General features: G+C 36.1%; 1 protein-coding gene across 17 annotated transcripts in view; it reads left to right on the top strand.

The window, feature by feature from the left end:
• Camkii (Calcium/calmodulin-dependent protein kinase II) overlaps nucleotides 1-22507 on the top strand; it is a 61201-nt gene extending 38694 nt beyond the window's left edge. For 4 of the 17 annotated variants that reach the window (XM_070667346.1, XM_070667350.1, XM_070667348.1 and 1 more), the window contains 6 exons: nucleotides 9114-9269; nucleotides 11160-11240; nucleotides 14395-14470; nucleotides 14705-14799; nucleotides 15008-15125; nucleotides 15279-22507. In XM_070667346.1, coding sequence (XP_070523447.1) covers nucleotides 9114-9269; nucleotides 11160-11240; nucleotides 14395-14470; nucleotides 14705-14799; nucleotides 15008-15125; nucleotides 15279-15411 — 659 coding nt within the window. In that variant the 3' untranslated portion in view covers nucleotides 15412-22507. Of the gene's footprint in view, nucleotides 1-4494; nucleotides 4552-7155; nucleotides 7330-9113; nucleotides 9270-11159; nucleotides 11241-12540; nucleotides 12604-14394; nucleotides 14471-14704; nucleotides 14800-15007; nucleotides 15126-15278 lie in introns of all 17 variants that reach the window. The other 13 variants (XM_070667340.1, XM_070667342.1, XM_070667353.1 and 10 more) reach the window with 9 other exon arrangements.
• Nucleotides 22508-23065: the final 558 nt, after the last annotated feature.

Raw genomic sequence — 23065 nt, 5'->3', positions numbered from 1 at the left:
CTAATAATTAGCTAGCCAATTTGTGGTTTATCTCGTGGCTGTCTAGCAAAACTGTCTAGCCGGCGGGTCCGACGTCTTTGGCAGTCGAGCGCGCATTGACATAGATCAATATTCGCGGTAGACTGACACGCGGCGAAAAACGTTTAGATCAGTTTAGATATCTAACTTTTCTAGCACGTTATTAGCCAGGAATAATTGTTTTGCTACATGGCCCGCGCTGGACAGCGGCTGGACGGATACTAGATATATTTATACCACATCGGAACATTCAAGCAGCTGCAATGAATATTATGCCACTCGTCCAAGAAAAAGGGGAAAAAAACGATAGAAATTTTTTTTTTTATGAGAGAACATCGCGCAAGTTGCTCTGGTTTATGGCAGATCCTGATTTTTCGCATTTACACATGTCAAGGCAAGAGCTGATTGATTTCGTGCCACTCACGCGCTCAGCCTCGCGCGCTTTTGTTACGTCGCGTATTATTCTTTTTTCTCGCCTACACTTTCTTCCCGCCAGGAATAATTCACTGGCGAGATGTACACGTGCGCAACATGAATCAATTTATTTGTAGGTACATGTCGCGAAGTAAAGTATCTACCACTATCTGCAACCACCATCATGAGTTTCCCTATTGACGCAATGCATCTTTTTTTTTTTTTTAGCAATTATCGCACAAGCGACCGTTTTTTAACGTAATTTTAAATTAAACAGCTCAATTATAATTAGTCTACGCTTTCTTGCGGTACGGTATCTAGTACAAAGCAATACGCGACAATTATGCAATTCGATAGACGTTAGTATTATAAATTTTAACGTGTTTCTCTGTCTCACTTATATATTCTCTGACCGTACATGTAGCACATTGAAGAGAAATTAATTTGTAGAACATATACATATCTCGAGTAGACGAACAATAGCTGCGGCAAATTAATCTTGAACGGCTAAATCTATTTTTATCGCAACATTCCTTTCGCGTCGATCTCTAGTTGATCTTTCTTTATTTTTTAAACGCTTGGAAAAACGTAATTCTAGAGAAACAATAAGATCATTTGAGAGAAATAGCCTTCCAAGATTAATATTGATAAGTAGTAATAGTAATATTTTAGAACGCGTGTCTAGCCTCGGTGAACGACAATTGTTAAAAATAGCTTTATTATTATCATTAACATAATGTGAATGGTAATTTTACGTATAGAGAAATTGTTTAAGATTTAGATTAGCCGAAAGGATTATAATTTCTTACAACGTAAGTTTATTGTATAATATGTTGTCATTCGGTATTATCACGTCTAATACTTTTCTCATATAATATCAATCTCGATGTTTATCTATATATACAAGTTCTCTTACTTTTATTCACATATTTTATTTCTTTTTAATAACAAAAAGAAAAAAAAAATAGTCGGTGACCACGAAATTCGCTCCACGGCTCCACGCTGCTTTTGCTTGCATTTTTCTTTTCCAGCATATTCGCCTTTTATCTCTTACAATTAGAGCCACAATTAGCAGAGAAAGAATTCTTCATTTTTCGGTATATTCTTTTTCCTTTTTTTATTTTTGCGATTCAAAATTACGCTTTGATCACCGAACGAAACACGCTCGTTCCCGACTCGCATCTCGGACTGTCTGAAAAAAATTGCTCTAGCAATTACAATTATGAGTTAAAGACGAATAACGAATCGGCAACGAGTGGTTTCATTCAGAAGCAGCATCTTCTCTTCTGAATTATCTGAATAACATACATATATACATTTATATGTATATACAGATTTAATATTTATATCTTTCTTTGCATTTTTTTTTTATTTTTTAATATTTCTAGCGTTTTCAATATTCATTATATACTTCAATAGGCTGAATACATTAGTGGTGCAATGGAAATTGATTAGGAAATAATTTTTTTAGCTTTTTGGGCAACATGTCACGATTATTAGTTTCGCACGTTTAGATTTTATCTGGCATATTTGTGTTTCTTTATGTTGCACACATATGCGCACGTACCCACATAAGCACATACATACACGCCTCATCGGTACTTATACTTCTTCTTTTCTGCTGCCAAGTTTCAATTTTCGTATTGCGTCTTCTTGATTAATTGATTTTGATTTAATATCTTGGTTTTATCGTGTAAACTAGAGCGATAGGACGTGAATTTGACGAATTATTTGTTGTCAGTAAAAAGAAAATAAAAATAACTAATTAATCTTTATTGTTTGGATATCAATGCGGTCTTAATTAAAGAAACCGTATCACTTCGATAAAACGAATGTATTCAGATGTCATTGAGCACGCTTGAATATTTCTCCATTTCAATAATTTGCGGCGTGAGAGACATGGTTATTATTTTATTTTATTTTTTTTTTTTAATTTACGATAAAGTCAATTTCATAAGATCTGGCGACAAACATGTTCGTAATTCCGTTTGATTTTTATTTTATTATACTTATCTCTCTGTTCGGCTCTTCCACCGTGAGCCGTCGAAGAGACTCAATTGTACCCGCGATCGATGTACTTGAATGATCTCTTCACCTTCGAACACCTTGCATCGTAATACATATTTAGGCCAATATTACTCCGTCGTAAAAATTTGGAGTCACATATATATATGTACGTATACGCACGTGTGTACACCCGCGCACAAACACACATCACTATACAATCTTGCAATATCGCTGTCTGTTATCACAAATCTTCACTCTTTCGATGTTTAGCCCAGTGTTATGGATTTATGAACACCAGCTCTTTGTACTTGCGTCTTCTTTTCTTTCTGACGCTTGTCTCACTATCCCTGTATTTTCTCTTTGCCTTATTCTCTATCACCCTCGATTTGTCCGCTTGAATCTGCCGACTGATACCAACTGTTCGCCATTTACCTCTCGCTCATGTAATAACCGAACTAACAATTGATTTTATATATTTCTGTCCTTTGCTTCTCTTTTCTGTGTCAATTCAATTTCTCGCATGTTTCCCGTCTATCGCATGCTCGCTCGTCATCGTACGGCTTTTTGCAGAGTCTCAAATTTTTTATATTAAAAAAAAGTAACGCGAGGAAGGTAAAAAGGGAATTACGATTTAACGACATATGTTGAAAATAATCATATAACATTTTTCTTAGTACCCTTTTTTTTAAATAAAATTAAATGCAGCGTGTTATTTCGTATACGATTTTATGAATTTTAAGTTGTTATTTTTACATTTTTAAACAGTATGACGTTAATTTTGTGTCTCTTCTCTTTTTTATTTTTTTATTTTTTTAGTGCTAGCTTGCATTAAAATAATCACATTAAACGCAAATATTTGAAATATTTTTTTAAAAATATTTTACAAACGTAAAGTTTTTTTTGACCATACACATACGGTAATATTTAAAGTTTTCAATGTTTTAATTTTGTGTGAATATTAATTAATTAATTAATTTTGATTTTAATTTTTTATCAAATATTTCAATTTAAATATTAGAACCGTACGATTTGTTCGATCTGCACGCATTACAATTTCTTTTTTTTTTAACTTCCCTATCATTCAATATACGATCGATATGTGTTTTCATCGGCATATGCACATTTTTCCTGTAAAGTGCACTTTCCGGCATTGTTCCGGTATCGATCGATTGTACATTCTTTTTTAGTCTGATAATCTTCTCTTATAGTTCCGATGATAACAGCACCGCACGTCTTCATACTTTCACTTAAATAAATCAAAAAGGAAGAACAAATATATGAATCGTTACATTGTCGTCAGTCATAAACGATACTCTATATTTCGTTATGCCCTATTTGTTATTTAATTACGTCACACTCGTGACAATTTTAAGGGTTGATTGTTCCAAGTTCTTGCTAACTTTACTTAACAGGTGATATGTTATCTGTCTTTATTTGTTAAGGAAAAAAAAAAAATAAAGGCAGACGCGTGCTCACCTTATTAATAAAATTATCAAGCAGTTGAAAAAATTGGCTCTAGATATTTTCGCGGTTTAATGATTCTCTTTAAAAGAAACATTACTATTAATTTGCGTAATTAATACTCGGCGCAAAGTGATCTCCTGTACTTAACATGCAAGGGAAATTTTATTAATATAATTCATAATAACGATTATGAAATATATTCTTAATATTTTTTTTACATACGATATTCTTAAATTTCTTGTCACTTTTAATTATAATAAATTCATAAAGAAAAAAAAATTAAGGGATTTACTTTTGTAAAAATAACAATGAAATTACTTTTATAAGCAATTTGCTGTTTTTTTTTCGGACTTCACTTTTCTGCCATATATTTTGTAATATATTCTTTTGATAAGGAAGTAGTAATATTTATTGATTTATATATATGCCATATATGAAATAAGTCAGAGAAAAGGAAGAAAAAAGCCTAGCTTCTCGTTATGCGACATGGCTTTATTTATATCTCGTATAAATATTTTAAGCGTTATGTAATGATATAAATACTGTTTTGTGTATATTCGTATACGTGATGTATATGTGTATGTTGAACAGAGGATAAGAAGGGAGGCGTCGACCGGAGCAGCACGGTCATTGCCAAAGAACCCGAAGGTAAAGCCAACTCTCGAGACTGAGGAACTTTTTCATGTTTCTCAATGTCTTTTATTTTACATATTATGTGTATATACATATGTGTGTGCGTGGGTGTATATATATATACGCATATGAATATATATATATACATGTATGTATACGACTGACGTGTATATATACTTATATTTATTTACCTATTTTTATGTATTACACATAAACTTACAAACGTCGCGCAATTGTACAGACCTCTCCCACCCGCGCTTTCAATTTTTTAATTAAAGTAATTAAACAAACGGGAAATATTCAAGTTGCATTTGATTTTTGTACAGCTACTTCATTAAAAATTAAGGAAAGAATACATTACATCGTTGTAAATATTCTAAAGCGTACCATGAAATTACTGTAAAAGATGTAAGTTATCAATTCTTCGGTATACTATAATTATTTTAGAGATCATTTAAGTCACTAATTTTTTTATGTTTGCAAGAATAATTAATTTTAGATTTCAATGCTTTTTTTTTTTAAGAAATCGATCGCTGTACATACGACGCGTTAATCTTGATTCAATATCCATAGTGACGTGTAAAATATTGGTGCTGAAATATGATTGAAGGATATTATTACGGTTGGGAGAAGGTCAATTTCACGAGAGGCTCTATGGCCAGTTTCGTGCTCGAGCTTTGCACCCTTTCTGTTGCCGCTTCTGCGAAAATGTATGGCGGATTTACTGTCTCTCCTTCCGTCTCGTTCACTGACATTACGGATAATTTTACCTCTTTCTTTTTCTCTTATGCGTAACATAGGTTTCTTTCGAATTAATCGAAAATTAATCCCGTAATCCAAGTTGAGGATCCTCCTGAGCCCTCTCTCGATATGCTTTACGACAGCGAAACTGCATCTCCTAACGAGTGCAGCTAATTATACTATCCGATGAATCATTGTGAATGATATTAATCAAACTGCTCGTCGAGTTGACAAAATGCATTATGTCAGAGTGACATAGCCCTTGAATTACTGTATGTAGACGTTTGCGTTTAATTGAATTGTAACTTGCTACTAATTTACTCCACTACTCCGTAACTCACATTTAAAAGAAACTTTTACATTTTTAATTTTTTTTCTCCCCCCCTGTTGACGACGTATACAAAAAAAAAATGACAGAATTTTTCTTTCTTTCGTCGTGCCTACGTGGCGTTTTGAATGGAAAGCAATCGGTGCTCAGACCGCATCACGCGCGTTTCAGACGTCCTGTCAACAAAAATACCTGGCCGCTTGGCATTACTTGAAAATAGATCGGCAGCGGTTCAAGACGTCGTACATTTGACTTACCTCGCGAGTGAATTGAGTTGCATTTAACAAAAGCTGGCTTTCCGATTTGAAACTCGGCGGTATCGATTATCTTCTCAAATATCATCTGGCGTTACGTGAAAAAAATTACTTTCGCCTTCCGTCTAAAAACGAGAGATTGTCTTTTCTTTTCTGTGCATTTAGTATCGTGTCGTTATTTGATGACAACGTAGGCTCTCCGCGTGTGATTTAGTGAAGACACTTTTCGGAATATTATCGCGATGTCGGCTAATACCGTACCCAGTTCATCTAAGCACCCAGAGAGTTATGGTGAGTCTCTGGAGCTATCGGTTCTCCATTAATTAAGATCGTTAGTTCGCATATCGCTGTAAATTCGTTACACGTATGTCGTTGTGTCAATCTCGAACAATTTATAAATACTAGACATTATCAAACGCGTGCTTTGCGCGTGTTATTCACTCTTGCTTATTCTACGTCGATGTGTAAAACAAACTTTCGTTGCTATTAAGCTCTACAGTCGGGTCGTGATTATGTATGTATGGATGTTCTCTCTTCTAAAATTCTATTTCAAGAATAAACCTTGTCTAAGACGCACGAACGAAAATTAACACGGCATAATATTCTCGTTCCTTCTGTACAAAGTCATTTCTATACGTAATAATTGACACCGTTGTCTTTTTTCTCGCATTTTTTTTTCTTTTTTTTTCTTTTAGGTGGTAAGACACATTATTCCCGACTGTTTAACAACATAAATGTTCTTCTTTTACTCTCTGGACGAATTTTCTTCACTAATCTTTCTGCTAACATTGAAATTTTCACATTTCACCAATTCTGTGCTTCTGTCTAACTTTGAAAGAATATTTCTTCTCTCTAAAAAAATTAATTTTAATGTATGTTTGACGTGATATTTGTCAGGTTGATGTTGCTCGTTAACCCAGCTCCAATTAACGTAAATTGACTGAATGAATAATAATAATGTTATATGACCCGAGTGAATTAGCGAGATGTGGCCTCGCGACTTCGTAATGTATCGAATATGCCTTCCATAAGAATCAATCGATTAATTGTTGCTCGAAGTTTGAGCTCTGTACTTTTCTTCAGTACTTTCTCTTCAAATAAAGGCCAAAAGTGGTAGATTGCTTTGCGCGAACAATCGCCTCGGAGTTTTTGCTTCTGGTCTTTTGCGCTTTGTGACCGTTGTGACCACTTTTCATCCCGTGTTGTTGTCAATTGGTGCTCCTCTTGAAATTAAAAAAAGAAAAAAAACTTAAAAAAATCTCCCTTTCGAAACAAAAGTTCTTGGCTGGTCCGAAGGTACACCCCCGAGCAGCCCCGCGACTATGTCCGCGTTCTCCAAGGCGGTCAGCGCGGCCACAACTATGGTGAACAAACAGGTCCCGAACCAGACTCAGATCCAGACCCAGGCCCAGATTCAGAGTACGGGCAACCCACTCGGAATTGCCGCGGTTCTTCTTCAAGGGGCCCAAGGTAAATTCAGGATTTCATTTCGGTGGTGAAATTTTTTGCGCACCGTGTCGTTTGAATTTTTCATCTTTTTTCTGATTCGCGATCTTATAATTTTGAAGAGTTTTTCAACATCATCATTTTTGACGACCGAATATTTTGGTCTAATGTTTTTTTTTTTTCTTTTTAATTATACATTTGAGAACAAAGTGTCTGTTCTCGATCTAGATATTACCCTGCTTATATAGGTTTTTAATTTATTTTATAGAAATTAAAGTTTAAGCCAGTTAAATTAATCTTAAGAGAAAAGTATAATCGAAAAATAATTACTCGCTGTTAAATAATTTTTTATTCGTTGATCCACGAAAACCTCGATTTTATTCAATTTTTATTACAATTGCGATTATGTTAGATTAATACTACGAATGCGATTTGGTAGAGAAAAATATAAACGTGGAATCGCAGGGGTGCTTTTATTAAAAGTATTAAATATTTGTCGTTATTCTTGGAATATATATATTTATTTGAAATGTTTTGCAAGTATTAACGCTTGATATGAATGTTAATTATAAATGAACAAGTAAAATGTGTGTTATTGCGGCTCGCTCGAGTTTTGCAATTTTTTTTAATTATGAAATTATTTTGTTTTTCGCGGAAAGGAAAAGAAGGATTTTGCGAATTTGTTCTTTGCAGAACAAATCTCTCTCTCTCTCTCTCTCTCTCTCTTTCCCTCTTTCTTTCTTTCTCTCTCTTTCTCTTCTCCTTTCTTTCCTTCTCTCAATTTCTTCTCCTTTTTTTTTCTTTTTCTCTACTCGTGTCGCAGGATAAGATTAGGCACATACTCAGGAAGGAGATACTAAAATGCAACTAACGGTGGTTTAATCGACAAATCGGTAAGGTTACTTAATCCGGATGGCTCATTTCTGCTTTCACGCTTTATCGAGATTCTTCGTAGAGAGCACATATAGAAACATGTATATACATGTACAAACTAGACACGTAGCATTAATCCCTGATAAAACGAGGATAAGGCAGAAATCGGTCTAGCTGTTTCTGCTTTATAGAGCCGCAGCATGATTTGAACCTTACTATAATTAAATAATATTTCTCTTTTCTTAATTACATAATATATGTATACTTTGGCGAGATTCGTTCCTCGCTTCTCTTGCACTACTTTTCTTTTGACGTCCACGCTTTCTCACACCCTCTATTACCTGACAGTCATCCAAATTCTTTTTTGCATTTATCATATATTTTACAACACACACACACATACATTTAATGAATTCTTTTTTAGACTTTAAATAAGATTTTCAACCAATAATCCTTCCATAAGAAGCACGATGGAAACGGAAGAAAAGCTCACTTTTCTTTTTAATGTCGTTCCTTTTCACGTCGTTCTCTGATCTCTCCTCGACATATTTAATTGCGTAAACGATAGTCTAACAATCGAATTTATTGACCAACTCGTTTGTAATTCGTGATTTTTCTCGATAATTTTTTTTTTTTTTTTTAAGTTTAATCTTCTCTCGTCGAACAGATAGTCAAATAATATTAACTTAGCATTAAGCCAAAAATTAAAAATGAAATAGATTTTCAACCCTCGGTGAATTTTATGAACAACGTGGTCACATGAGTAAAAGAGACGTAGTACGTGAACTCTTATCAAACAGATATTTATTTTATTAATTACATTTCATTACTCTGGCATTGTATGAATCATAGACAAGACGCGACATGACGCAACGTGCAAAAGCTTTTTTGACGTTGACACTAGCTCGTGTTTGGTTGGTTGATTGCATGACTAGCTGGCAGCGCAGGATGCGGTAGCAACAGCGGTAGCAGCAACATCAGTCAGAACAGCCAAATCGGGGCATCGCCATCCTCGCCGGCCAGTATCAGCCACCAGGCGAATGGCAGCAACGACCCGACACCGTCGCGACGCCAGGATTCCTCATCCACCGGTCTGTAGCACGATAATCTGGCACGTTCCGTTTCATCTCGAGACTCTTCTCTATCTTCCTAGAGGGTGGAAACGATCTTACACATACAATTTACTGAATACATGCCACTTATTCGATTATTTTATTTATTTTCATCGGATGTATATACATTTCGTTTGAGATTCTATTAGTTCAAAGTTTGTTAGCTTACGAAGAATAAACTTTACATGTACGTGAGCGTTCCGAACAACACGCCGCACAATTGTTATAAATGGTTGTATTTAAAGCAATTGCGCTTGATAAGGAACACGATATATCGCGCTGGTTGTTTGCGAGATGGCTAGACAGACGCATTATTCGAAAGCCGCAGGTTTATTCGCGCTGTCTATAAATAATCGCCGTTATTAACGTTCCTCGTGATTGATGAGAACGTATTCGATTACAGCTTGCTCTATAGTTTTCTCTGTGCTCGCGAATAAATGCGAAATAAATCCGTAAAGTGTATATGCAAAAGTACTGGGGCAATTAATTACGTCTATCGGCCTGTTATGGGCGTCGAGCTCAATTTGCGACTGCTGTTATAACGTAACGAAAAAGTAAATACATTTGACGCGATTGATATAAGCGAGAAGCTATTAACTGATAAGTAAAACCGTAGTGCAGTCGAGAGTTATTTTTGTCAAACGTATACTTAAATATTTTTCTATTAATCTGTCTAAAAGCACTTTCAAAGTGAATCAACTATCGTGCTATAAGTTGAAAGATTTCAATTAAAAAATTGCAAACGAAAATTACAGTCGCGCTTGTTTTTCACTTCGATAATGGATCGCTAGATGTATTTAAATGTTTAACGGGGTTTTACGGGATGTCTGCGATAAAATGGAAATAATTATTGGAGATAGGACTTTCGGAAATAAGTAAGAAAAATCCCATATCATTTTTCAGTTCAGGGCGCTTGTAGCCGATTTTTAAACGTTCGTATCTCGGCTACGAACACCTAAAATGCAAAATGCTATGAAACTGTCCTACTCTGAAATTCTTATTTATCTTCAAAATTATTTCAATTTGATCGAGAACACCCCGTATGTAAAATGTGCAGTCCACGGGGCTCTCGGAAAGATTTTCCGAACTAGTCTCAACGTTCATAGATCTATGTTCTCCACCCTCTATCCTCTTAACTCGCAATTGCGACTGATCTCGATTGCCGTTGAGCCGATACCTCGTAAGCTCGATTTAATCCGACGTAGAAACTTCGTCTTCTGGGTTATTATCGGACTGGACGTCACCTTGGCCGGCATTATGTCGATTAACAGCCGCCTGCGCGAAGCACAGCAGACAATTGACATTAACGCGATTATCACAATGATACTTAAATAACGTGCTCGTTTCAAATACATTTGCAAGCGGACAAAAGCGCACATTCGTTATTTTCGAATATCATACGTTATAAAGAACGAATTTTTCGGAAGTAGCATTGGAGATTATATCAAATCCCATGAGATTAAAACAAAAGCGGATATTCTCTGCGCGTGACAATCAAATAAAATTAAAAAAAAAAAAAAAAAAAAAAAATTGAATTGATCTGGCGTTGCGTTCGATTTATTTATTCAAAGGATTGAATTTTGAAACGTGTGTCTTTAGTTAAAATATTACTTTGAAGTCTTAAACTTGAGGAATTATTGCAAAATATGTCGGGGTTCGCTTGATCGAAATATGATTGTACTCGGAGCAGCTTCGAGCTATCGGCACTTCTCTCCCGCGAGATTATTACGCGATTAGCATTGTGTTACCAGTTTTGTTTCTGTTTGTATATCTGTGTGTTTCTGCATGCTGCACGTGTATCACGTATCGCCATGATCGCGCGGCTTGTATGCGCCTGCATGCGCACCTACCCCGCAAAATAATATGCAGAACGGAAGGCACGACGGATGAGCGATCACAGCCGGCACTCGTCCGAGATTGGCTACGTCCTCGACGAAGATCCCGAAGACGGTAAGAGAACCGTCGACACCCATAAGCTTGGGGTAAACGCGAGGGAGAGGAGCACGCAACAACTATCGTGTTGGAGCCCCACATCCTGCGGTTTACTGTAAAACTCGCGTGGGCCGTTTCGTCTTTCCTTAAACTTCAATAGCCACCCAACGAGCAACTTTTAATAACGAAGAACAAAAGGCAATAGTCGAAGTTAAATCCTAGGAGGAAACACTTTGACGATTATAAGCTTTTAACATTAGTGAATTAAAAATAGAAGAAGAGAAAAATGTAACAGCAATTAATATTGTTTCTTAATTAATTAGATACAGTTGGCTTTAGGAAACTCACCTTTTTTTTTTTTTACGTTTAGTGCGATAATAATTTTTTAGAAAACGTAAAAATTAAAATATATGATATTCACGTTTTCTGTAGTTAGCTAATTAGTTAGCCGATGAGTTTGAAAGGCAGTCATTTCTGGACAAAGTTCCACTTCTTTTTTTTTTTTTTTATCTTTTTTATTAATTCAATTTCGGTGCATATGAAGTTATCTCTTACACACACGCACAATTTGCATTATGCACGCGTTTGCATTATAGCAAATTAGCAAATAATAGAAGGGGCAGGAGGATCCATTCAAAGTCGTGTGTCGTGTTACATTATTAAATTGAAAAATAATTAAATGAAAAGGAACAAATATGGAAAGCGTGACCACATTTGTTGATGCGTATAGCATTTACACATGCGCTATGTATATGCTACGACATGTTAATAATGCTATAATATCGATCAGCAGTGATATCTAAGCGATAATTAATTAATGTATTATGGTAAACGTAATCGAACTACGGAAACCGCAACTCGTTCAGGAAAAATGAGAAAATGGATGAGAAGAACTTTGAAGGGGAGACGGTTAATCCTTTCTTAGACGATATACGTGAGGATTAAGCTAATAACCTTTTACTTGTATGAAATAAAGAACGATCTAAAGATGTTTTACGCTAGCTGTATTCCGTGAGGGCTAAACTTTCGTAAACATTTTGCGATTACAGTGCCTATTATTTGCCGTTAACACGTATATTACAGTACCACATTGTATCGATAAATTTAATTAAATATAATATAATACATTTAATTAGACGAGAATTTTTTACACGTTATTTGTAGAAGCATTTTAGAATGTTAAACGGCTTGGCGTCAATAAAGCTTAATCCTTTTCGTGTTTGTTCGTGTTCGAGGAGCTTGAATATTGCATTGAAAATTATGTCCATCTTGCCCGATTTTTAATACGAAAAGGATATATATATATATATGCTTGTAGACATAAGAATCGTGTGTCCTATCAAGACCTGCAGCCAGCTCTCAACCAATTCCCAGTGCTCAGGTAAAGTGCGAAATCACGTCGCTCTTAAGCGACAAATCGGCTAAAGAAAATCAAAGTGGAATTAACGAATCGAAACAAGTACTCGTACTTTCTTCGAACTCGTCAGATTCATCGTTTACCGAAGAAAGCATATTGCTAAACGATAAATTAAGACTGAACTTGATTCCCTTTTTTTGTATTTGAGTAATAATTAACAGAAATAAATTATTTTGATATAAATTCTTGTTAAATGCTTGAATTCAACTTTGATGCAATATGTTTTCTTCTTTCTATTTAGAAGAGTTAGTGATTTCGTTTATAATGTCGCACATAACTTGCGATATAATTAAATACGACCGTATATTGATACAATCTGTATGCGTGTGTGCGTGTACGAGAGGCTGTGTGTAATTTTGCATATTTTATAGAAATTACTGATTATTTATAATATTTTTTGTTGACCAAAGTCGCATAATTATGCTTATCGAATATCAAATGTTTGCGATATACCCACGCAAAGCACATAAATAATTATTATCACATGATATATATTAAGCAGAGTGCGCGATACTTAATACGACGATAAATATAAAACAGATCGTTCGGAGATCGCGATCTTTAGCTTTTTATTTAATTAATAGAACATACAGAATGCTGTAAAATTTAATTAGACAGAGAAAGGGGATAATTGCAGGCGCTGTGCGTAGAAAAACTGGCGGTTGTGCGATGGTGGTAGAAATCATTAACGAAAACCAGCAATTTATCGCTGAAGTAATATTTTTTTTTATCTGCTTTTATTACGATATAATGTATCTTTGTGACACCTGTTGTACTATTATTCTAACGCGATCGCGTTTACTTTGTTTGCATGTAATTTGGCAAGGAATTGTCTATCTCGAAACAAGTCGAAAATGAATTGGAAGATTAATCGGTCTAATCTTAATACGATGCATACACATACATATACACGAAATACAAACTAATAATTAAAAAAAAAAAAAAAAAAAAAAGGCGAATAATAGCGCGCGCTATCTCGTTTGATCTTCGAACGCTTTCCAAGTCTTCGACCGTGATTTGCTTCGATTTGAAGAGTGGCACTTAAGGAATGATCACAATTCTCTTGGACGCAATTGCTCGCCTGTGACGTAAGTGACAACGACGAACTGCCACTGTGGCAATTATTAAATCACATCAAACGGAATATTTGAAACGTTAGTTACAGCTAAGTGACTCGATGGCTATACACGTTATCTTGATTTTATACACGAATTTACAATACATTAATTTTTGCAAGAAATTAATTGAGTTGCACTCTGGCTGACATGCAATTGATAACGAAATTGCGTTCCGCCAGACGGAAGTGGCCGACGGCCGTTTATCCGTTGCTTATTCGTAAGGAAGACGATAATTTAGAGACGCGTTATTTCGTTGGAAAAATCAGGAGGTTCGCCACGTGAGGTGACGAGTAACTCTGTCCAATCGGCGGCTAAAAATTGATTTAACATTTTTTTATCTTATCGTCTTGAATAGGAAGTACAGTAAAATTTCCTTTGTTTCTCGAGGAGTCAAACCACGAATTAGATTCGCGAAAGGGAAAACTAATGACTTGCGAGGGTGGCTCGTCGTTTCTGTGCACAATCGGGATGGGAGGGAGGGGAGCCGTAATGATGTAGGACTTTAGGAAAATTGACAAAAGAGATATTAAGTGCATGCGACTGTGTTTGTGCTGTAAAAATGTGTCGGCAGGCCCTACGGGCGTGCTGGTCGTCTCAGCATGAACCGATTCACTTACTGATCTCTTGACGATTCCAGCGCGCCGACAAGAAATCATCAAGATGACCGAGCAGTTGATCGAGAGCATCAACACCGGAGATTTCGAGGCATACACGTGAGTAACGATACGTTTTTTTACTACTAAAGGGAAAATTCTTTTCGTGATTATTGTTTAATAGATTTAGATTGTACTTATGAATTTTTTCGCAGACCGGAACATATGAATAAATTAATTTCTCATTATTTGAAGAACACTTGGATAAAATAAAATTAAGCGGGAGGGATTTGAGATATACGTTATACCGTTAAAAGAAATATTGTTTTACTAAACTTGCTTTTGTGTTGCCAGGAAAATCTGTGATCCACATCTGACCGCATTCGAGCCAGAGGCTCTAGGTAATTTAGTCGAGGGAATGGAGTTTCACAAATTTTACTTCGATAATGGTAATTACAACTTGTTTATATCATCGTTAACTCGGTGCCTCTCACCTGTCATTTGCATATTTTAATATAAGCTGGGTGTTTTTGCAGCACGCAATTAATACAGCGCTAAATTTTATAGAAATTATCACTTATTGTTAGTAACAGTGCTCGTATTATTAATCACAGTACTCGAGTAACTTTTCACTTTGTTTCTCGTCGATACTCGAAGCAGTTCTGGGGAAAAACTGCAAGGCTGTCAACACGACGATCCTGAATCCTCACGTCCATCTGCTCGGCGAGGATGCTGCTTGTATCGCGTATGTTAGGCTGACGCAGTACATGGACAAGTGAGTAAATATTACAAAGACAAAAAGATTATTTAACGTGATGAAAAAGATTCAAACAGTGGAATAGTTTTCTTACTTATAATTACTCGTAAAAGGTAGTTAGATAATATTTTATTCGGATTGCGCGTAAACTATTCTCGGTTTGATTGGCAGACAAGGCGTAGCGCATACCCAGCAGAGCGAGGAAAGCCGCGTATGGCACAAGAGGGACAACAAGTGGCAGAACGTACATTTTCATCGAAGCGCAGTGACGGGACCATCCCCGTTCTCCTTCAATCATAAATAAATCAGCCAAGAGGACTGCCCTGCTGCCGCTTTCGGTGAACGCTCGTTATCCTCTCCGACGGAACGCGAATCAATTGACTAATGTTACGAATCAACCGGAGCACAACCCCAGGGAGTACCCGGGCATCTTGGTGAAACATACACGTACACATCAAACACGTACATGAAGATGGAGCTGCGAGAAGAACGAGAGCACACAACGACGTAACGCAACGTTCGAGACGGCGAGCGACACGAATACAAGTACATTTAAATATTATTAATTAAACGCGACAAAATTCACCCACAGGATATGGCGCAGTCGCTGGCATGTAGTTACTCGCTCTAGCGTGGAATTGGTTCAGCGTACTTACTCCACGAGGGAATTTAGCGCGGAAAGAGAGCTAAGAATCGAGCTCGATCGTTTCTTTGAAGAGTACGAAGGGCACGACACATCGTCAGATCATTCTGTCCATTCTGTCCATTCTGTCGATGCTTAACGAACGCGGTCGCGATAGAGAGAGAATGCGTGCGTGCGTGCGTGCGTGTGCATGTATGTGCAAAGGAAGAAAGAGAGTTGAGGAAGGGTAGAGGGTGAAAACGAGGGTAATTTTTGTGATGCACGGTGCGCTTAAAATATCTCCAATCGATGATTCCATGGCGCCGGCATCTCACAAGGACACGCTTTTCTAGTCCTTTAAAATAAGATTCTAATGTCCTCGATCCCGGGATCTCGTGCGAGCAAAAGCCTCTGAATAAGATTACGACATCGAGTCATTGTGAAGCGTTAATGAGATCCGCGATCAAACTTGCACTGACAATTGCAGGACTCGTGGAATGAATTCGAGCGTCGCTTAAGGTATCAAAGATAAAAAGCGGATGGCGAACCGTCATCGAGTCAAGTATCATCGAATATTGAGAAAACGTTAATAAATAAAATGTAACGATGTTATTTGGAGTGAGAGGAAGGATTATTCAACGACGAAGAAAATAGGAATAGTTGAAGATGACCGGGGCGAAAAGACAGAAAGACGGAGGGACGGGAAGCAGAGAAGCAGGAAGAGGAAGTCGAGCGAGTGACGACGATAGGGTCGACTCGGATCGATGCTGGGCATCGACGGGGTCAGCGGCGGTCGAGATGGAACGATAAGAGAAAGAGACCGAGTATCCAAGTATATTGACGCAGAAGAGAGAGAGAGGAGATAAGAGAAGAGGAGAGGAGCGGGGAGGGAAGGGAGACGGCGCAGGGGAAAAGGGCCATAGGGTAGAATGATGATGGAAAATTGCGGGTGAACAAGTGGAGGGAAGAACCGAGCCGCCTGCCGTATTCACGGCGACATTGCATTGATATTTCTCCATGTGATTCTTTCAACTCTTCCGCTCTCGTCCCGCATCTCGTCTATTTTCGTTCCAATTAGAGTACCGAGTCTACTACGAGTTACATCTGGACACGTGCTATAGGAACGCAATGCGGACGAAGGAGTGAGAATATCTCAGCGCGAATTCGTGGCGAGATGCGATCGAATATCTGCGCGCAAAAGATATCTTTGTTTTTACTTGTTTCATTAATGTACGATAAGACTTAACGAAGTTAGGGTTCTCAATAATTAAGTTCGCGTGGCGCATACGTTGACGCTTTCTACACTCGATTTCTTCAACGCCATACCGTGTCCATCGCAGCGTTTGATGAAATTCACAATCGCGACGTAGATCCGATATTGTAACGAAACGAGAAAGGAGATATAATGCGATATAAGAAAAAAATTACCGCCGCGTATCAATCAATTTGATATCTCTTTCGGGAAATTGCATTTTTACTTAGTGACGTGCAAGAAAGTACTTTGAGCTTCGTATTTAACATAGCATAAGTATGAATATATAAGCTTTTATTATATTATTTCTATCGCGATTAGTTACGCGATTCGAGTACACGACCATGCCGTCACGAGCAACTAGTACGCGATGTTAAATCTTTCGTAATGTTCCTTCCGAATAGCGAGTATTATTATGACGATAAATTTAAGAGTCAACGAACTCGCCGATGTACAGTAGATTGCATCTCGCTGCGGAAAAAATATTCCTCCTTTTTTTCGTTTCCTCTGCCCTTTTCTATTCCTCGCCCATAATGCACGTGATTGTCCTACAGGCAAATAAATCATCTTTAACGGTATATCTCATTATCGTTAGGCACTTTGACGAGACTGGCGTATTTGCACATCCGGTTATTTTTAATGACAGGTGCTATGGCATTCATATACATAGTAAACGAAAAAACACACACACAACACGTATCTATGTCTTTCCTATTCTACCTTTTTAGTCCAAGTCTTCTATTTTTATTTGGTAATCAATCCGCATTGTTATAATTATATAGATAATCACGTGGTTGATGAGAAAACAACAGAAATCACTTTTTTTACACATGAAAGACACACACAAACACACACACAAAAAGAAAAGAAAGAGAGAGAGAGAGAGTAAAATTTTAAGAAAATAGTAAGAAAGATATATTTGCTTCTATCATTTCTCTCTTTCTCTTTCTCTGTCTTTTTCTTTCTTCTCCCTTGCTCTCTTCATCTCTCTGCATTATTAATATAACATATTCATTAAACTCCTTGGAGAATAAAAAAAATATGGTGTAACGTTACAGTAACAAATCGCCGTACATGACGAATGGATTTGACTGCAAAATTAGAAATTGAATGGATTCCTATCTAAACTAATCACGAAACCAAATGTCTTTTGTCGAATTTACTTCATTAATATGACGAATCTTTCTATACATTCATACATTCTCTATTACTATTACAATTACGCGTACTAATTAACTAATAAGATAATTTAGACGAATGTGTGGAAACATAAGATTTCTTCATTTGTGAGGAGTCAGAAAAAATAAAGAAACACTTTTCCATTCTGTTATATAAATATATTTATACATATATTTATATAAGAGAAAAATTACTACACAGACACACACATATACACACACATTATGTGTGGCTATGAGTGTAAGCGCGTGTGTGTACACAAAAGCTACGAATTTGCTGAATCGTTATTTAATTAATTAATTGAAAACGTCATTATTTCATCATTTTCAGTTATTCATTATTAGACACGTTAAAGTGAATGTTTCAACGCTGTATTTGCCAAGATTTTCTTTTTATTTTCCTCGGCGTCTTGAAGCTTTCACGTTCTAGTATCATATTAGTTTTCTTTCTCGTTTCTATATTATATTTATATATATGTTCTATTTAAATTAAGAAAGTATCAATTATCGCATGTCGTTTGGCATGCATATTAAATATGATGGTTGAACTTTTCTAAACAGTAGAGGAACCTTCTTACTACGTTCGTATGGTCGCACGTGCGCGCACTATATTTTACGCGTATATATATTAATATAAAAATACAGATAAGAATGTGCGTGCGTGCGTGCGTGCATGCGTGCGTGCGCGCGCGCAAGTGTGTGTGTATGTGTGTGTGGGTGTGTGCGCACACAATGTGTGTACGAGTTACACGCACGCACGCACGCATATATAATATGATATATAAATATATAGAAATATGAATATATAAACTTAAACATAAAATTGCGAGATCAAGGAATAGTTATTTCTACTACTCTAATTTGTCGCTTCTACGTGTCGTTGTTGTATAAAAAAAAAATTCATTGATTTATTATTGTTATTACACGATTATCATTAATGTTAAAGACAACTACTATTATTGCTAAAACTATTACTGCAACTTACTATTATTACTATTACTACTGTTACCATAACTCTATTACTACTACTACAACTACTCTTACTACTACTACTACTCCTATTACTGCTATTGCTACATAATTATTCTTATTGTTACCATCGCCATCGTTATCGCCGAGAGTAAATAGAAAAGCAGAGGCGATTTATTCTCTACCTTCGTGCATTAATCAATCGAAAATTCCAGTTATAGACTACGACGATCGGCATAATCTTTTTTTTTTTTTTTTATTTTTTAACACGATAACATGACATTTGACATATGCGTTTAATTTAATAGATTCAAAGTGTTAGGTATGTGTGTGTGTGTATATGTATATATATATATATATATATATATATATATATATATATATATATATACATATACACACACATATGTATAGCATAGATCATGTTACGTTATGTGTAAATGTGAAAAGCAGATATGGTATTTGCTGCGGTGACGGCGGCTGGCGTACGTGACTTCCCCCTCTCTCGACCGTCGAGCGCGGGGAGGTGTAGGAGGCCGCGTTCCCTCTCAGTCCTCTGTAACCGGTGCTCCGCAACACATCTACGCGCGTGCTTCGTGTGAGATTCGACGCACTCCACTCCAAGATCACGTACGCTAGCCGCCGTCGCAACACCACGAACGTCATTCTTGACGGTGAGTATTCATGCGTGCACGCACCCATTGCATGCATACGTGTACGTGTGTGCGTGTGACATGTGCACATTGATATAACGTAACATCGAGTGACTAACAATAAGATGTCGATATATACATACATACATATATACATACATACATACATACATACATACATATAATTCTCATTTTTAGATATCTTTCCACAGCGATCGAAAGCTCGAAAAAGCACACGTCCGCGCGCGCACGCAACGCACTGTTAATATTGTTATTCGCATGTTTAATAGTTAATTCATATTGAAGAGATTTTCAATCGCGCGGAGAAGGACGTGTTCTGCGATGCTCGCATCATCAGATTACTTACCGAAAGTTATCTGCAACATATTAAAGCTCATACGAGTCCAAATTGCGATCGTATATAATAAAGTATAAATTTTATTGCACTATATTGATTATAAATGGGTGCATGTGTTTGTATTCATATCAGAAAAAAAATCAAATGAGTGGTTGATTTTTCTTTCATTTTCTTTTCTTCTCTCCTTTAGTTTTTGTTTGTCCTATCAATTGCTATTCGCCCTGTAAAGTTCATTACAAATTAGCGATTGCAAGTGTAAATTATTACGTATTATATATATGTAAGTATAGTCTCCAGATTTCTCACATTCCGCAGCAGTTGCTCATTTTCTATTTTTCTCGGCTCTCGTATCATAATCTCACTCTCGACGTTTCTCCCAAGCGTAATGATCCCTCGTAATGCCGATCGACGCGTAATTGGCATCGCTTTGCAAAAAAGAAAAGAAAAAAAGAAAAAAAAAATGATATATTTCGAGGAATATCGAGCTTTAATGTGTTCGACAATGTATCTCGCCGTTGTGTTTCTTTTTCGTTAGATTTGACGTGATCATCAACGCGATGAGATCATTGTACTTGCATATAACTCCCTTGTGCACGAATAATAGGTCTCGAGGATTAACCACTAGGCATACAAGTTTTCTTGCAATTACATTAATACGACACTTCTTGTAGATTTAGTTCTTGCTCGTGTTCATAGAAATGATACACGTATCCAAGATTATGTAAAGGGAAAAGGGGAAAAAGAAAAGGAAAAAAAAAAAGAATGTGTAAACGCGCATTCTCCCTGACTCATTTTTAAGTAATATAAACTCATTGCGCGAGGATCAAAGAAGCTCGTCGGTCAAGTTATCTTTTATTTTCGATATGTAGGTCTCTTTGTCCGATTACTTGTTTTCGCTAACACCCTTTTCTATTCCGTGTAGACGTACATATCTTCGTACGAGAGATGTAATCGAGTCTCGAGATCTATAATGAAATTTATGGGAAAAAGTGAAGCGTATATGTTGAAAAATTTTGCTGTATATCGCTATCGTCATTACCGTTTATTCACTCATTCGTACATTCATTCATTCATTCATTCATTCGCCTTTTTAAGCATATGTTGGGCTTCAAGTTCGAAAAGATCGCATTCATCGACGATCTTCAAGTTAAATCGAGTTAAATGCGACCTCAACTTGGAATGAATTGTACTCGAGAAACTGGTCACGTTTTTTCTACCTTATTTTATTTCCTTTCTTTTTTTATTTCATATGTGGAATTTAGGCATATGATCTTCGTGAGAATAATCGATTAGCGATTATGTGTAATTCGTGCTTGAAAGATATATGATATGTAACGATGGACGGGGGACTTGCGACACGTTTGTTAAACGTTATAATTGCGTGTGTTTCCCGTGTATCACGTGTATCCTGAACCTGAATCAAGTCTGTCGTTTTTTGCATTAGATTTTTTATTTTTCTTTTATTAGACATTTTTCAATGCGTATATTTTATCTACCTGCCTACCTGCCGTACCCAACGAATTGAACGGCCGCAGTGCGTGCATTAATAATTTGAGGTACAGCTCGGTGGTACAATTATCGACGAACAATGATTAAGAAACGGAGTTGTCAGTATAACTTTAACGTGACTTGTTATCTATTTTTATCATCACTTTTTGCGGTTTGTGCAAATTCCTTATTATAATCGTAAAATATAATCCTAAAAACTTTGTTTCGTGCAACCTCTCTGATTTCGTCTTGTTATAAAAATGCTCTTACAAGTCAAAGGATTCAGATTTCGAGCTCCAATTTTATTAATAATCCTTTAACCCTGAAGCATATTTGTCTTCGATAACTCATATCGAAATTTATCTGTTCGCTTTGGTCGCAAAAAAAAGAAAAAAAAAAAAATTATGTGCGCGTCGAAAGCGGAAATCTCTAATATAATAGCATAAGAGATATCTGTTTCTCTTCCTTTCATTTTTTCATATTTTATACATATATATATATATATATTTATTTATATGTATATGTATATTATTATATTAAGACTCGCGGAACGACGCGTCGCGCAGTTCGACGATACCTCAAAAAAGTCTGAAAGTAACGATCCTTTCGGACAATGTAGACAATTGTAACGATTATAATAATAATAATATCAATATTAATTATTACATTGATTGAAATTACTAATTAATTATGTCATTGTTATTGTTACCATTATTACTATGAATATACGTATGCATATACGCATGTTGCATCTTTATATATGTATATGTACTTATGTACACCAGCCCAACTTGCGTTGCAAGTGACGGCGAGTAATGCGAGCGATGCTGCGCTCAAGTATTTGTATTTCTATCTGAGATAGTAAACGTGTGTAAACGAAGGCGGCGAAAAATATCCTTCCACTTGGAAAGGCTTGGATTTTAATTCTTTTAATTACGCTCCACATTTAAAAAAAAATCCGATTTTATCTTCTCTGCTATAAACATATAAAATAATTTTCTTTTTTTCAGTCTGTATTTTTTTTTTCTTGTGTGTGAAAGATTCTGACTCGACCTGTCGAAAGGTTGCTTTCTTTTCGCTTACGAGAATGTTTAGAATTTTTACAATATTATCCCATACATAGATTATTAAAAAATTTCATGTATATTGATATCCTAGAGTGACATTCACTTAAAATTCTTAAGAAATCTTTAATCCTTAGCGGCAAGTCGTACGAATGAGTTGTTCTCACGAATAGTTGAAAATAAGATTTTATATCCTCAAATAAAGATTTCAATTTTTAAGAGATATCACTCTTGGTCTTAATCGCATAATTGACGTATTGCAGATTGTGCAGTCTTCTTCCTTCTTTGATCGGCGACCGATTCCTAAAATATTGATAACGTAACTATTTCAGAAAATAAGAACGTGTACTCTACAGGCGTTCGCGTACATTATC

Source organism: Cardiocondyla obscurior, linkage group LG16, assembly GCF_019399895.1.
Source record: "Cardiocondyla obscurior isolate alpha-2009 linkage group LG16, Cobs3.1, whole genome shotgun sequence".
Classification (NCBI taxonomy): Eukaryota; Metazoa; Arthropoda; class Insecta; order Hymenoptera; family Formicidae; genus Cardiocondyla; species Cardiocondyla obscurior.
This window is presented reverse-complemented; position numbering and strand designations above follow the sequence as displayed.